This window comes from Phacochoerus africanus, chromosome 8, assembly GCF_016906955.1.
Source record: "Phacochoerus africanus isolate WHEZ1 chromosome 8, ROS_Pafr_v1, whole genome shotgun sequence".
In the NCBI taxonomy this organism is placed as follows: Eukaryota; Metazoa; Chordata; class Mammalia; order Artiodactyla; family Suidae; genus Phacochoerus; species Phacochoerus africanus.
Genome location: NC_062551.1, coordinates 106,116,517 through 106,133,695, shown reverse-complemented (window position 1 = coordinate 106,133,695; position 17,179 = coordinate 106,116,517). Strand labels below are relative to the sequence as shown.

The 17,179-nt window shown below is 38.1% G+C and overlaps 1 protein-coding gene across 1 annotated transcript in view; it reads right to left on the bottom strand.

Moving 5' to 3' along the window:
- The window catches only part of GREB1L (GREB1 like retinoic acid receptor coactivator), a 268,658-nt gene that overhangs the window by 99,549 nt on the left and 151,930 nt on the right, over nt 1-17,179 (bottom strand). The window contains exons 5-6 of the mRNA XM_047793881.1: nt 15,399-15,575; nt 2,003-2,179 (exon numbers count right to left, since the gene is read on the bottom strand). Coding sequence (XP_047649837.1) covers nt 2,003-2,179; nt 15,399-15,575 — 354 coding nt within the window. The remainder of the gene's footprint in view (nt 1-2,002; nt 2,180-15,398; nt 15,576-17,179) is intronic.

The following is a 17,179-nucleotide window of genomic DNA, read 5'->3' as shown; positions in this document are numbered from 1 at the left end:
TAGCCTTTAAAGATAGCATGTGAAAAAGAAACACAAATGGTTGTAAATGACAAAGTTAATTATAGTGGGTCCTTTAGAGAGTTTCCAAGTTTATCAGATATGTGCAAAATTTAGGGACAGTCTTCTATAACCTTCCATGAAGAACTACTATATTATGGCTGAGAAGGATATCTCCACATTACCTGTATTACATACATATATGTATATTGATATATTTGTAAATATGTATACATACATATATACAATTCCAATTCCAGAGTAGCAATGGCTGTAAGTGTGAGGCTTCAGACGCCACCCAGGATTATTGTATCACAAATTATTTCATAAATGTTATGGAAAGATGAATTGTCACTGAGCACTAAATAAGAACTTAAAAATATTTTACACAACCAAAATAAAAGTTAAAAAATGGCAGTTAAAAGGCAGCGATGTGATACTTATCCTACTTTTACTCTTTTATTAGGGTTCATGACATTTAAAATGATTTTTCTAGAGGAAAATTCTTTAGACTTTATCAGGATAAGAAGGTATTGATAATCCACCATGCTTATCATTCTGCGGTCACAAGCATTAAGTTCTGATGATCCTTGGCTCAGAACATGTGGCCATTTCCTAAGGAGTTAGATAATTTCTCCACAAATGTAACCAAGAGTAATTATGGTGAAGGACTCTGAGACAACTCTACAGTTGTCATTTGGATTTATTATGCTATTTTTTCATAGTCAGACCAAAATCTTGCACAAACAACAAACAGAAACATTAAAGACAATTATTCCATTATCTTTAACAATATAGTATTAATAATGGAGGGAAAAACCTCAGCATCTAAGAAACTGCTCAAAAGAGTAAGGATTAGATGTTCTATGGCATTAATTAAACAATGAGCAGAACTTGTGACAAATCTTGTCAACCACAGGAGATGTGAGGTTTCAACTGGATTCATTTCTATAAATAAGTTAGTTAAGTTCTTCCTAATTGAAGAGAAACAAAACTTCGTCAACCTAATAGTGTCTTTCCCTAGGTATTAAGAAGAGAGCATTGGAGTTCTTGTCATGGCTCAGTGGTTAACGAACCTAACTAGGATCCATGAAGATGTGAGTTCTATCCCTGGCACTTGCTCAGTGGGTTAAGGATCCAGTGTTGCCATGAGCTGTAGTATAGGTCGCAGATGCAGCTTGGATCTGAGTTGCTGTGGCTGTGATGTAGGCCGGCAGCTATAGCTCCAATTCGACCCCTAGCCTGGTAACTTCCATATGCTGCATGTTCGGTCCTAAAAAGAAAAAAAAAAAAAAAAAAAAGAAGAAGAGAGCATTATTTATTCTAAAGTTTGTTTAGTTCTAAAAGAAAAATAATATAGGGAGTTCCCATTGTGGATCAGTAGAAACAAATCTGACTAGTAACCATGAGGTTATGGGTTTGATGCTTGGCCTTGCTCAGTGGGTTAAGGATCCAGTGTTGCCGTGAACTGTGGTGTAGATCGCAGATGCAGCTAGGATCCCGCATTGCTGTGGCTATGGTTGTGGCTGGCAGCTGTAGCTCTGATTAGACCCCTAGCCTGGGAAATTCCTATGCATCATGTGCGACCCTAAAAAAAAAAAAAAAAAAAAAAAAAGGGAAAGAAAGGAAAAATATAAATGCTTGAGAATTACCAAAGAACCCACATAAAGTAGAGAGAGTGTCTGACCAGGACACTGACACTTTGAGGTCCTCTCTAAATAACAGAAGAGCTTGAAAGAGTCCATTTTCCCTCTTGGTACTGCATTCCCCACTCCTAGGAGACATATGCAAGGAGACACACACTTTCCCAAACTTGAGGAGTTTCTGTTAAAAACAGAAAGGAGTGAGGTAACCTGCCAGAGGGCTTTACATTTTTGGATAGTCTTCTTAACTTGGGATATTGTTCGATTCCACACCTGAATTCTGAACCCTGTATGGGTCACTTGTCAATGTCATAACTTCCACATTCCCTTACCATTCCCTCTCAGAAGCTGACAGACACTACCTTTCCAGCAGATAAGAGGTCCCTTCGACAGTACACCCTGGGAGCTTCTGACTAGGTAGTACTTTAAGTGCTTCTGCTTCTTTGGCTGGGTGGTGAGCTTCAAGTTAATGTGGTTGGAAAATTCTGTGAAATACCGAAATCCTCTTTCTCCACAGCCAATACAGTTTCCAGAAAACCCTGAAAGGAAGAAAAACAAAGTTACTGGTAGCTTTGTACATTGTTACAATATTTTTACGTATAACAAGCATAGAAATATTCACTCTTTGGTCTGATAGCATCCTAATTTCAAGGAAATAATTCAAGAGAAAAAAAAAGCTACCAAAAAAAAATTAGTAGTTATTTTAAAATGGTGAAAGACTGAAAATAACTTAAAAATTTGAAAATGTTCTAAAAGGATATGCTCTGAAAGGATAATGGTTAAAGGAAATAGAATGGACAGTATCATATGATAGAATTAATATAGCTGACATAAAATTATGAAATATTTTGGTCCTAGAGATAGATGTCTGTTATTTCTTTCCTACATACTCCATTCTTAACCTACTGGCCCTGGTTTTTGACCCTAGCCACTATGTGGACTTGACTCCACATAGCTGACTAGACTATGGATGACTATTTGACCCAGTCAGGTGGTACTGAGCCCTGGATATTTAAGGTTTTGTAAAATCGGAACCCAAGTTGGGGTTATGTCAGCTAGGGTGTGGGAGAGAACAAACAGAATTGTGAAGAGGAAGCTGGTCTCCAGATAGGACAGCCCAGACAGAGATGTGTAAATTCAGGGCATTGTCAACTTTCTAATTTCTAAGAGCTCCACCTGTGCTTTTCTCAGTTACCTGAGAGGTCCATTTCCTCTCTAATCAACCCCTCTTTATTCAAATGAGTTTATTATTCATTTAGATTTAACATGCAAACAATTCTACTCAGGTTAATCAAACAAAATAAAACTTGAGTGATCTTCTTGAAGAAGATAGGGAAAGAAGAAATGAGGAAGGTTTGGAAGATAAGAGGTCAGCCTTTACTTGATTGGCAGTCAACTTTCCTGTCTCCCTTATTACAGACAAGGAATGAGGGCATTTCACATTGCATAAGAACAATGCCTCTATATATAAATAGCTAACGGAAAATAAATTCACGGTTGAAATAATACACACTTTTTAAACCCCAAACCAATTTTTTGTACAATTAACAAAGATATATAAGGAGAGAAAGAAGACCACCAGGTTTAAAGATAGAATTCCTCATAATGTCCCAATCTTAGAATGCTAACAATCAATCAATAAAATTTAGAAACAGGCAGATCAATTTACTATTATTCAGTCAACAATTATTATTATTTTTTCCTTTTTAAAATTACTCAATGAATTTTATTACATTTATAATTGTACAATGATCATCACAACCCAATTTTATAGCCTTTCCATCCCAAACCCCCAACACATCCCCCCACCCTACAACCTGTCTCCTTTGGAAATCATAGGTTTTTCCAAGTCTGTGAGTCAGTATCTGTTCTATAAAGTTCATTGTGTCCTTTTTTTAAATTCCACATGTAAGTGATAGCATATGATGTTGGTGTCTCACTGTCTAACTTCACTTAGCATGATAATTTATTGAGCACTTGCCTATATGCTAGGTCTGGTGCTAACCGCTGGAAAAACAGTGGTGAACAAGAGATAGTCACAATCTCTGGTCAGTTACATAAAATTTGGAATTCTATATAAATGAGTTTATTACCATCACTTTATAGAAATGTAAACATTAATATAATTTCATAAATTATTTAAAACATATTTAGGAATTCCCTGGTGGCCTAGCAGTTAAGGATCTGGCATTAACTGCTGTGGTTTGGGTTCGATCCCTGACCTGAGAATTTCCACATGCCACAGGTGTGGCCAAACCCTCCCTCCCCAAAGAGATAGATTGCATTTGAAAGCATTTGTCCAATCACTTAGAGCTGTAGGCAAAAAAAGAAAGAAAGAAAGAAAGATGTCAATGACTGCCTAGTTCGCCAAATTCCTAAAGCCAACCCTTTTTATTCAAATTCATCCATCCAGCCATCCATCCACGCATCCATGCATGCATACATACATGCATGCATCTGTCCTTCAATCCATGCATCTATCCACCTGTCCATTCATCCAGAACTATTTGCTACTAAGTGCTAGGCACTATTGTGGGTACCAGGTTTTTAGCCCCAAACAAAGAAGACAAAACCACTGCTTCTATGGAACTTACTTTTTGACGTGATAGTTATGCCTTGATGGAAAATTGTCTGACTTATGAGCAGATGCAACATACTCAAAACGCAACAAAAATCAGAACCTTCAGATGAAATAGAGACGGTGCCAAAAAAATGAGGCTTATCTGATAAATCCAAGTAGTTCATAACAGATAAATATGAAAACTAGAATTAACAAATTACTGAGGTTAGGTTTTATCTTTTACCTTTCTTCTACCTGTTTTCTGAAGTGAAAAGCAAGAGAGTGTGAGGAGGAAGAAAACTAATCAATCTGGATAATCTTCAAAGAAGAGAAACTTCACATTAATGATGAGAATTAACAATATAAAAGAATTAGAACCCTACAGTCCATTTTTAAAACTCTGTATGGTTTTAATATTAGTCTTGGTTCTGGAGAGATTTTATCTGCTCAAAGTTCTTGCTGTCACTATCACAAAAAATAACACCTCTTACAGTCAAATTACCTTTCTAGTTTTTCTAGCAATCAGGTCTTCCAATTGCATGGCAGATTTAGGGCACATGGACTGCTGACTGGATCTATATCTATATCTATATCTATATATATATATTTTGTCTTTTCTAGGGCCTCTCCCGTGGCATATGGAGGTTCCCAGGCTAGCGGTCGAATTGGAGCTATAGCCACCGGCCTATACCACAGCCACAGCAATGTGGGATCCGAGCCGTGTCTGCAACCTACACCACAGCTCAAGGCAACACCGGATCCTTAACCCATTGAGCAAGGCCAGGGATCAAACTCACAACCTCATGGTTCCTAGTCGGATTCGTTAACTACTGTGCCACGACGGGAACTCCATGGATCAATATATTTTAAAATCAATTCCCTCATAGCCTTTGGAATCTGTATAATTCATATAAAAATTGAAACAAATTTATATTGGGATTCACAGGTATTCTAGAATATTTTAAGCTTAAAAAATTTCCCAGTATATCCTAAAGTATGCTAAAATCATCCATTATAGGAAATGCTGGATGAATATTAACTCTTGGACAATACAGTACTGAAAATATAAAAATCTCAATGTGCTTGAGAAAAACTTTTACCATTATGTTGCACTATACTTTTACTTAGAAAAGTGGTTAATAAAAATTACATCCATTTACAAGGCTAAAGAAAGTAAATGAAGTTCTATGTCTGTAAGGGTATTTAATAAATATGACAGAATGGCAGAATAATTACCATTTAAAGAGCAAATACTATATGCCAGGCACTGTGCTAATGAATACCTTATAAACATCATCTCCTTTGATCTTTACCGCCCTGAAAGGCAGGCGTTACTGGCTGTATTACATAGATGAGGAATCTGAAACATCAAGATGAAGAGTAACTTGCTCAAATTTTTAAAGTGCTAAATAGCAAATCTGTAATTTAAACCCATTTCCAATTCCAAAGCCCATGATCTCTGTTTTCATATTCCTGATCAAAAAGGATTTTATTTTATTTTTTTTTTAAGGGCCACACCTGTGGCACATGGAGGCTCCCAGGCGAGGGGTCCAATTGGAGCTGCAGCTGCTGGCCTACGCCACAGCCACAGCAATGTGGGATGTGAGCCATATCTTCGACCTACACCACAGCTCACGGCAACGCCGGATCCTTAACCCACTGAGCAAGGCCAGGGATCGAACCCACAACCTCATGGTTCCTAGTTGGATTCGTTTCTGCTGCACCACGATGGGAACTCCCCAAAAGGATTTTAAAATGTATTATTCTCACAGTGTTTTTTTGTGTCCTTTCCTAAAAGGAATTATGAGCAATTTTTCTATCTGTAGTCAGACCCACATATGAACTGCTCAATTTGGTGAAACTTTGATGCTTTTATTTACTTACTTATGTATTCATTTATTTGGCTGTGCCTGCGGCATGAGGAAGTTACCCAGCTAGGGACTGAACCACTGCAGGACCAACAACAGATCCTTAACCCTTTGCGTCACCAGGGAACTCTGAAACATTGATACTTTTAAAGTGCTAAAAAGAAGTTTCCCAAAGTTTCTGCCAGAGCCAACTAGGTTGTTAGCTCTGTGATGGAAAGGACTGTGTCTTATTCTTTAGGCCCCCATATCATAGCCTAACATGACCTTTGGAACAAATACTGTTGAATGAATGAGTGAAAAAAATGAATACTTGGATCTTCTTTGCTAATTTAGTCCAATGTATAACCTTTACCATTAGGTGTCTATATTAAGCCATCTACTCAATTTCCCTGAAAGAAAAAGGATTTTTTTTAAGAATAAGAGCTTTATGAAAATGAAAATCACCACTTCTTTTCCTATGATCCAAGAGAAAGCTTTGAACCATAGTTTAAGGAACCTTTATAAAGCATGTGCGGGGTCACTTTTTAACTTGAGATAGTGATCTATGTATTTCTAGACTTTTTGAAGATGCTCTGTAATGAGGAGGAATGCATCAAACTAAGCACACACAACCCACAATCAATACAATTCTTGAATTCTTTGCCCTCTTCTCTCTTTTTCATTTTTACTGATATTGTGCCAAAGACACAGATCTGATTCTATCCATGGCAGATAGAAATTCTGATTCTATCTGATTCTTTCCATAGTAAGAAATTCTGAGAAACAAAAATAAGCCCAGCAGCAAAAAAAAAAAAAAAAAAAAAAAAGCAACAAACTTCATGTGCCTTCTTAATTTTTTTTTCTTTAATTATCACACCTGGGGCATATGAAAGTTCCTGGGCCAGGGACTGAATCCAAGCTGCAGCTTCAACCTAGGCTGCAGCTGCAGCAATGCTGGATCCTTTAACTCACTGTGCCAAGCTGGGGACTGAACCAGCACCTTTACAGTGATTCGAGCGGCTGCAGTTGGGTTTTTAACCCACTGTGCCACAGTGGGAACTCCTTATTTGTCTTTTTAATTATTAAAAATAACTTAAGGGGTTCAGATCGAGATGGCAGAGTAAGATGAGGTGGAGCTCACTTTCCCCCAGGAACACATCAAAAATACATCTACACGTGGAACAATTTTCACTGAAAACTAACAGGACTCTTGTACAACCAAGGCTGTAGCAATCAGGTAGAGACCTGTGTCCCTGGGAGGGGACTCAGAGGAAAAGGGAGATTACACGTGGACACCCACCATGTGGAGTGAGTGGTTTGATCCACAGATTGGATGCCATGGTCCCAGGGTCCTGTGTGGAGGACACAATCCCTCTTGGCTGGGTGGAGAGCCACAGCAACTAATAGGAGGACTGAAGGAAGCATGGAGTCCACTTGTGAGGAGTGGGTACACCAGCTTGCCCCTAACGCAAGGCAGATAGAGCTCTGCTCTAGTGGCTGCTGGGTTTCTCACAACTGCCTCACCAGGCACCCTTGTCCAAGCTGAGTGAAAGTGTCAGCCCTTCTCATTCCATGTCACAATGTGGGACAACTTGGGATGTAGAGGTGACCTGGTCCCATGGTGGGTCTGAAAGGGGTGGTGGTGGCCATTGTTGGCACTTGCCCGAGCAGCACATCAGAAGCACCCCAGATCTCTGATGTGGCTGCTCTACCACAGTCCACCTCCCCAGTTTATGCTGAGACTCTACATGGGCCATGCCTATGCTGCAGAGCCTGGGGGCAGTGGGAACAGCTGTGAAGGACAAAGGGGACTTGCACCTGAGTCTGCATTTGAGTGGAGCTGCGGGTGCCTGCGCAGACCTCTGCCCATGGCCTAAATGAGCTGAGAGCTCACACAGGCCCCACTTGCTCCAGCACTCCATTCATCTGGGGCAAAGGGTCCTAGTGCAGGGAGAGGAAAAAAAAAACATGCTTAAAGGGAACAGAGCCAGCATGGGCTTGACCCTCAGGGCTTTTGCTCTAGCAATTTGGAATCAGATGCTGCCCTTGATAGGGTGGTGATGGCCACTGAGCAGAAGGTAAGCCCTTACACCCAGCTTAGCTCTAGCCCCTCCATCTCCAACCCCACACCAAACCAGGGGATAGCTGCCAGCACACCCTGAGGAGAGATGTGACTTGCATCCACATCAAATCCAGCTCCCCCACCAAAGACATAGGGCATATGCAGTCTATATAGGGATGCTGACACAGAACTCTCCTTCAAGACCAAAATAGGTAACTCTTTCATCTACTTTCAGAGGCAGAAAATGTTAAGCAAAATGAAGACAGGAAATTGAAAGAGGAAGAGTAAACCCCTAAAAAATAACTAAGACATAAATAAACAATTTACCAGGTAAAGAATTTGAAGCATTGGTAATAAAAATGTTAAGCGAATTAGGGAAAAGAATTAATGTACACAGTAAATGATTTAACAAGGAACTAGAACATAAAAAAGACCCAATCAGAAATAAAGAACTCAATAACTGAAATAAAAAATACTTTGGAAGAAATAAATAACAGACAGTGATATAGAAGAAAGCATAAATGATCTGGAAGATAGAATAATGGAAATCACCCAATCAGAACAGCAAAAGGGAAAAAAAATTTAAATGAAAATAGTTTAAGAGATCTCTAGGATAACATTAAACATACTAGCATTCACATTATAGGGATCCTAGATGGAGAAGAGAGAGGGAAGGAAATAGAAATTTATCTGAGGAAATTATGACTGAAAAATTTCTAAATCTGAAGATGGAAACAGATATCCAGCTAGAGAAAGCACAGAGGATTCAAAAAAAAAAAGATGAACCCAAAGAGACCCTCAGCAAGACATGTAATTAAAAATGACAAAAATTGGAGTTCCCGTCGTGGCTCAGTGGTTAACAAATCTGACTAAGAACCATGAGGTTGCGGGTTCAATCCCTGGCCTTGCTCAGTGGATTAAGGATCCGGCATTGCTGTGAGTGTGGCATAGGTCACAGACGCTTGCTGTGGCTGTGGTGTAGGCTGTCGGCTGCAGCTCCGATTAAACCCCTAGCCTGGGAAACTCTATATGCCATGGGAGCGGCCCTAGAAAAGGCAAAAAGACTATATATATATGGTAAAAAATGTAGATCTTTTAGAATGTGTGTGAACTTATATGACTACCAGTTTAAAATAGTAGATATAGTTATAGGTCAACACATATGAACCCCATGGTAATCACAAATCAAAAGCTTATTAGAGATACATAAAAAACTAAAAATAAAGGTGCTATTAAAGAAAATCACCATCCCACAAGGAAATCAGCAAAAAGAAGAAATGAACTAGAAGAACTACAAAAACAACTTCAAAACAAGTAATAAAATGGTAATAAGTACATATCTACCAATAGTTACTTTAAAAATCAATGGACTAATGCTCCAAGTCAAAAGACATAGGGTGAAAAATAATAATAATAACAAAAGCCAAACTTAGAATAATAGAGAATAGAAGGGTTGTTTCCAGAAGCTGGAGTATGTGGGAAAAGGGCAGATTTTAAAAAAAGAAGAAACAAAAAAATGGTGGTTTCCAGGGGTTAGAGGGAGGTGGTCCTGGAGAACAACAGTTTAATGGGAACAGATTCTCAGTTTTGCAGGATGGACAGAGTTCTGTGGTTGGATGGTGGTGATGGTTACATAGCAAAATGAATATACTTAATACCACTGAATTATACACTTAAAATGATGAAGATGGTAAATTTTATGTGTCTTTCACCAAAATAAAAAAATTGGACACACATAAAATATATAGGGTGACTGGATTAAAAAAACAAGACCCTTCTATACGTTGTTTACAAGAGACTTCAGAGCTAAAGACACACATAAACTTTAGGTGAGGGGATGAAAAAAATATTTTATGCAAATGGAAATTACAAGAAAGTGGGGGTAGCAATACTCACAGCAAACAAAATAGACTTTAATACAAAGACTATAACACAAAAGACAAAGAAGGGCATTATGTAATGATGAAAGGATCAATACAAAAGGAGGATATTACACTCATTAACATATATGCACCCAATACAGGAGCACCTAAATGTATGAAGCAAACACTAACAGACAAAAAGGAGAAACTAACAATAATATATTAGTAGGAGGCTTTAACACCCCACTTACATCAATGAATAGATCATTTATACAGAAAATCAATAAAGTTACAGTGGTCTTAAACAATGCAAAAGGCCAGTTGGACTTAACAGATATCTGCAGGATAGTACAAAACAGCAGAATACACATTCTTTTCAAGTGTACATGGAATGTTCTCCAGGATAGATCATTGCTAGGCCAAAAAACAAGTCTCAAATGTTTTAGGGGATGAAATTATATCAAGCATTTTTTCTAACCACAACAGTATGAAAGTAGAAATCAATTACAGAAAGAAAAATGGGAAAAAAACACACATGTGAAGACTAAACAGCATGCACCTAAAAAAACCAATGGGCCAATGAGGAAATCAGAAAATACTTCAAGACAAATGAAAGTGGAAACACAACACTCCAAAATCTATGGGATGCAATAAAAGCAGTTCTAAGAAAGAAGTTTCTGGCAATAAGGCTTTCATCAAGAAACAAGAAAAATCTCAAAATAAACAACCTAACCTACCACCAAAAGGAATCAGAACAAACAAAACCCAAAGTCAGCAGAGAGATCAAAGAGGAAATAAATAAAATGGAGATTTTAAAAAATAGAAAAGATCAATGAAACCAAGGGCTGTTTTTGTTTTGTTTTGTTTTTTGTTTTTTTTGAAAAGGTAAACAAAACTGACAAACCTTTAGCCAGCTCACCAAGAAAAAAAGAAAGAGGACCCAAATAAACAAGGTAAGAAATGAAAGAGAAATAATAACTTATATCACATAGATGCTAAAAAACATAAGAGAATACTACAGTTATACGCCAATGAACTAGACAACTTAGAAGAAATGGACAAATTTCTAAAAACATACAACTTGCCAAGACTGAATTAAGAAGAAACAGACCATTTAAATAGACTGATCACTAGCAGCGAAACTGAATTTGTAATAAGAAAACTCTCAGCAAACAAAAGCTGGACAGTACTGGACAGCTTCACATGGTAATTCTACCAAACATAGAAAGAAGAGATAATATGTATCCTTCTCAAACTATTCCAAAACACTGAAGAGGATGGAACACACTAAAATTCATTCTTTGAGGCCACCATTAGCCCTTATACTAAAACCAGCCAGAGACACTACAGAAAAAAAAAAAAATTACAGGCCAATATCTTTGATGTATATAGACGTAAAAATCCTCAACAAAATATTAGCAAACTGAATTGAACATATAAAAAGGATCATATACCATAATCAAGTTGGATTTGTTCCAGGGACAAAAGGATGGTTCAATATTTGCAAATTAATCAATGTGATACACCACATTAACAAAAGGAAGGGTAAAAGTCACATGATTATCTCAGTAGATACAGAAAAAGCACTTAACAAAATTCAACATCTGTTCATGATAAAAACTCTCTATCAAAATGGGTACAGGAATTCCCGTTGTAGTGCAGTGGAAACAAATCTGACTAGGAACCATGAGGTTGCGGGTTTGATCCCTGGCCTTGCTCAGTGGGTTAAGGATCTGGCCTTGCCATGAGCTGTGGTGTAGGTGCAGACGTGGCTCAGATCCCACATTGCTGTGGCTCTGGTGTAGGCAGGTGGTTACAGCTCCGATTGGACCCCTAGCCTGGGAACCTCCATATATCATTGGTGAGGCCCTCAGAAAGACAAAAGACAAAAAAAAAAAGGGTACAGAGTGAACATATCTCAACATAATAAGGGCCATTTATGATAAATCCACAGCTAACATCATACTCAATGGTGAAAAGTTGAAAGCCTTTCTTCTAGGGAGGAAATGCCATTCTTGCCACTTTTATGTAACACAGTATTGAAAGGCCTTCCCATAGCAATCAGACAAAACAAAGAAATAAAAGGCATTCAAATTGAAGGGAAGAAGTCAAATTGTCACTCTTTGCAGATGACATGATATTTTATATAGAAAACCCTAAGTCTCCACCCCAAAACCATTGGAACTAATAAACAAATTCAGCAAAGTTGCAGGATACAAAACTAATATACATGGAGTTCCCAATATGGTGGAGCAGATTAGGGATCCCATGTTGTCTCTGTGGCAGCATGGGTTTGATTCCCAGCCTAATGTAGTGAGTTTAAGGATCCAGCATTGCCATAGCTGTGGGTAGGTCACAGCTGCACCTCCAATTTGAACCCTAGCCTGGGAACTTCCATATGCCACAGATGCAACCCTAGAAAGCAAAACAAAACAAAACAAAAAGCCCAAAACCCCCAAACCAAACAAAATACCCCCCAAAACCTGGGAATAAACTCAACCCAGGAGGTGAAAAACCTATACTGTGAAAACTATAAAACACTGATGAATGAAACTGAAGATGATACAAAGAGATGGAAAGATATCCCATGCTATTGGATTGGAAGAATTAACATTGTTAAACTGCCCATACTACCCAAAGCAATCTACAGATTTAGTCTCTGTCAAAACACCCATGACATTTTTTACAGAATTAGGACAAATAATCCTAAAATTCATAATCCTAAAATTCATTCATTCAGGCCAAAAAAAGACCCTGAATTGGCAAAGCAATCTTGAGAAAAAAGAAAAAAGGTGGGAGGTATTACCCTCCAACACTTCAGACTATACATATAAAAGCTACAGTATCAAAGCAGTATGGTACTGACACACAAACAAACACATAGATCAATGGAACAGAATAAAGAACCTGCACTTATGGTCAATTAATCTATGACAAAGGAGGCAAGAATGTATGATGGAGAAAAGACAGTCTCTTCAATAAGTGGTGCTGGGAAAACTGGATGGCTACATGTAAAACAATGAGATTAGATCATTTCCTCACATGATATACAGAAATAAACTCAAAATGAATTAAAGACCTAAATTTAAGACCCAAAACATAAAACTCCTAGAAGAGAACACAGGCAGAACTCTGTCATAAATTGTAGCAATATATTTTTGGATCCATCTCCTAAGGCAAAAGAAACAAAGGCATAAATAAATAAATGGACCTAATTAAACTTAAAAGCTTTTGTAAAATGGAAACCATAAACAAAATGAAAAGACACCCCATGGAATGGGAGAAAATATTTGCAAATGATATTACCAAAAAAAGGGGTTAATATCCAAAATATATAAACAGGTCATACCTCTTAGTATCAAAAAAATAAACAACACAATCAAAAAATGGGCAGAACACCTAAAGAGACATTTTTCCATACAGATGGCTAACAGGCACATGAAAAGATGCTCAAAGTCACTGATTATTAGAGAAATGCAAATCAAGACAACAGTGAAATATCACCTCACCCCTGTCAGAATGGCTGTCATCAAAAAGTCTACAAATAACTAATGTTAGTAAGGATACAGAGGAAAGGGAACCCTCCCACATTGTTGGTGGGAATGTAAATTGGTTCAGCCATTGTGGAAAACAGAATAGAGGTTGCTCAAAAAACTAAAAATAGAACTACTACATGATCCAACAGTTCTACTGCTGGGTATATAGCTGAAAAAAGTGAAAACACTAATTTGAAAAGACATGCACCCCAATGTTCAAAGCAGCATTACTGACAACAGCCAAGAGATGGAAGTAGCCTAAGTGTCCATCGACAGGTGAATGGATAAAGAAAATATGTGCGTGTGTGTGTGTGTGTGTGTGTGTGTGTGTGTGTGATGACATATGACTCAGCAATAAAAAAGAATGAAATTCTGCCATTTGTAAGAACGTGGATGGATCCAAAGGGTATTATGCATAATAAAATAACTCAGACAAAGACAAATAATGTATGATATCACTTATATGTACATAGAAAACAGAATAGGAGTCTCAGGTATAGAAAATGAACTAGTGGTTACCAACGGGTAAAGGGAAGGGGGGGCTACTTAGGGGTATGTGATTAAGAAATACACACTACTAGTACAAAATAGATAAGCAACATGAATATATTGTACAGCACAGGGAATTATAGCCATTATCTTGTAATGCTTTTTAATGGAGTACAAATATTGAATCACTTTGCTGTACACCTGAAACTAATGCAATGTTGTAAGTCAACTATACTTCAATTAAGAATAATAATTAAAGGAGTTCCCGTCGTGGCGCAGTGGTTAACGAATCCTACTAGGAACCATGAGGTTGCGGGTTCGATCCCTGCACTTGCTCAGTGGGTTAAGGATCGGGCATTGCTGTGAGCTGTGGTGTAGGTTGCAGACGCAGCTCGGATCCCACGTTGCTGTGGCTCTGGCGTAGGCCGGTGGCTACAGCTCTGATTCGACCCCTAGCCTGGGAACCTCCACATGCCGCGGGAGCAGCCCAAGAAATGGCAAAAAGACAAAAAACAAAAACAAGAATAATAATTAAAAAATAAATCCACTCGTTGTTATTCCTGTAATGTAGGGAAGCTATGCTGTAGGAAAAAAAGCCAGATTCAAAGTAATGTCAGAAAGTAAAACAATTCTGAGATAAAGCTATGCATTTTACATCATAGGCATATTCCTAGTTATCTTGGTTGAGCTAATGCTAAAGATGAAGTGAGAATCACATCAATTAAATGTAGTTTAGAATAATGGGTGGTATGGAAAAGCTACCAATAACTTGCAAAGTGGATAATCCACAGGTGAATTAAGAGTTGACTTGATATCAGGTCCAGATCGATGATCTTGTCAAGTATGAATCTTCATTTGTTTTACAAAATATTGTTTGATAAGTTGTATGCAGCCCTTTAATGCCTGGTTTTAAAAAAGCCTCTTCATTAAGGTGAACATTTTGAGAATGAATAAAAACGGAGAGCTAACTTTTAAGTTACTAAATGAAAAAAAAAAAGTTTTTCACTTAAACTCAGCTATATAGTCCCCAAATAATTCTGTGATTTAAAAAATTCAGTGATTATGTATTTACTTGTTTATTTTTCTTTTTTAAGGCTACACCTGTGAGATATGCAAGTTCCCAGTCTAGGGGCTGAATCAGAGAGGCAGCTGCAGGCCTACACCACAGCCATAGCAATGCTGGGATCTGAGCCACATCTGTGACCTATAACGCAGCTTGCAGCAATACCAGATCCTTAACCCACTGAGAAAGGCCAGGGATCGAAACCGCATCCGAGTGGACACTATGTCAGATTCTTAACCCACTGAACCACAACAGGTACTCCGTTCTGTGATAATTTAAAATAAGCTTGTATCTTAATTCATTTATCTCAGAAGGATTTTATAGGTGTGAAACACTCACCTAAAAGTGCATTTTTCCCGTGATCATCTGGTAGAAATCTCTTGTCTACAGCACACACCAGGATGTGTTCAGGAAGATTGGGAGACTTCGCGCCCACCAGGAGGAATCCTGCTGGGATGTCGATTTGTTCCATACACAGAGAAACCAAACGCAAATCCTTTCCCGCTTGACAAAAACCTAAGAACAGATGAAAATGAGACAGTGGATTGTTTAGAGAAGTGATAACTCCTCATCTCCCACTTAGAAAGCAGATTTCCCTGTGGGAATCGCCCATAAGGACTAAATTTAAAGTCCATGTATTCCAACCAAAAGACAAATATGTGCTCCTCTGAGCAAAGCTTGAAAAGACACTAAGTGGAGGTCTTTCCAACTGTTTTAGCTAACACTAATGAGTATATTTTGTGATCCATAAGTAAGCAAATGATAAACACACAGCAAACTTTGAAAAAATACATACTTTTTATGATATAGTATTTTTACTTTCAATGCATATTCACTTCTCTAAATGGGGCTAATCCTAGAATATAGACACTCTCCATTTCACATAGGAAGAGTGAAGCTCAGAGTTTGATGAATCATCAATGAATATGGCAGAACTAAGACTCAGAACTGTCAGGTAATTTTCACCTGATAAGACATAATAAGACATGGAAAACCTGACATAATCACTTTGTATACCATAATGTATTATGTTAATTCATTACTTCATCATTTATTGAAAATAATTTGCAGCAAGTGCTGTCCTGGGCCTGGAGATAGAGCTGAACAAAATATATCTTCCTCTAAGAAATTACTGGTAGTCAGTTGGAAGAATGTATAAGGAACTGACAATTATAAAACAACATCACAGAGGACAGCTATGCTCTGCTACAAAGCACCAATCTCTACATCTTCTGGGAGATGATCCTCCTTGCACTGTAATTATGTGATTGCCCTGGACAGTTGTCATATTCCAAATTGAGTAGGAGCTGGCACCTGGTCAAATCTGGGCCACTGGAATATGCCTTTCCAGCCATATTGATCAGTCCAGGTGTGGGTACCTGACATAAACCAGGCCAATTTTTCCTAAGGATTCTTAACATGGAGCCAGGGAGACCATGGCTTGGCTTCCTCTGTGGCACTCTTTTTCTTGTCCTGTGAGTATGTCAGTATGTCATCAGAGACAGGTATGTATGTCAGCAGAGACAGGATTAGGTCAGCAGAGACAGGAGGCTCAAGGGGATCTGGCAGTGTTTGGATCCTTGAGCCCAGCTGTATCTGCCTTTTCCATGGTTTGCTCTTGAAACCTTTTGTTTGGAGTTCTTCCACTATCTTAATTCTACCTAAGCTGGTCTGAGTTGGGTTTCTATCACTTGCAACCAAAAGTGGTTGAATAAAAGTATGAATAAATGCTGTTTCAGAGTTGTGGAGGATGGAAGGTGGATACCTAACTCACAAACAAACCTGAGGAGACCACCATCTTTACCTAACACCAAGTAGGCAAGAACCCCATGCTAGACTCTCCCGGTGTCAATTCATATTATGATGTTAACCAAATGCCATCATCTAGTAAAGGGAAATAAAAAGGAAATATCATCCAAACATTGTATGAAGCTGTGGTGCATAGGAATCTGCTGTATGGTCTGTATCATTAAAACTCAAAAGCAGACATAATGAAACTGGAAAAGTCAATAAATGAAAGACTAAAATGATAAAGACAATACGGTTCAACCATTTCAAGCTCGCAGATCCCTATTTAACTTTTAATGTTCCTGAATTGAGAAAAAATACCAAAATGTTAC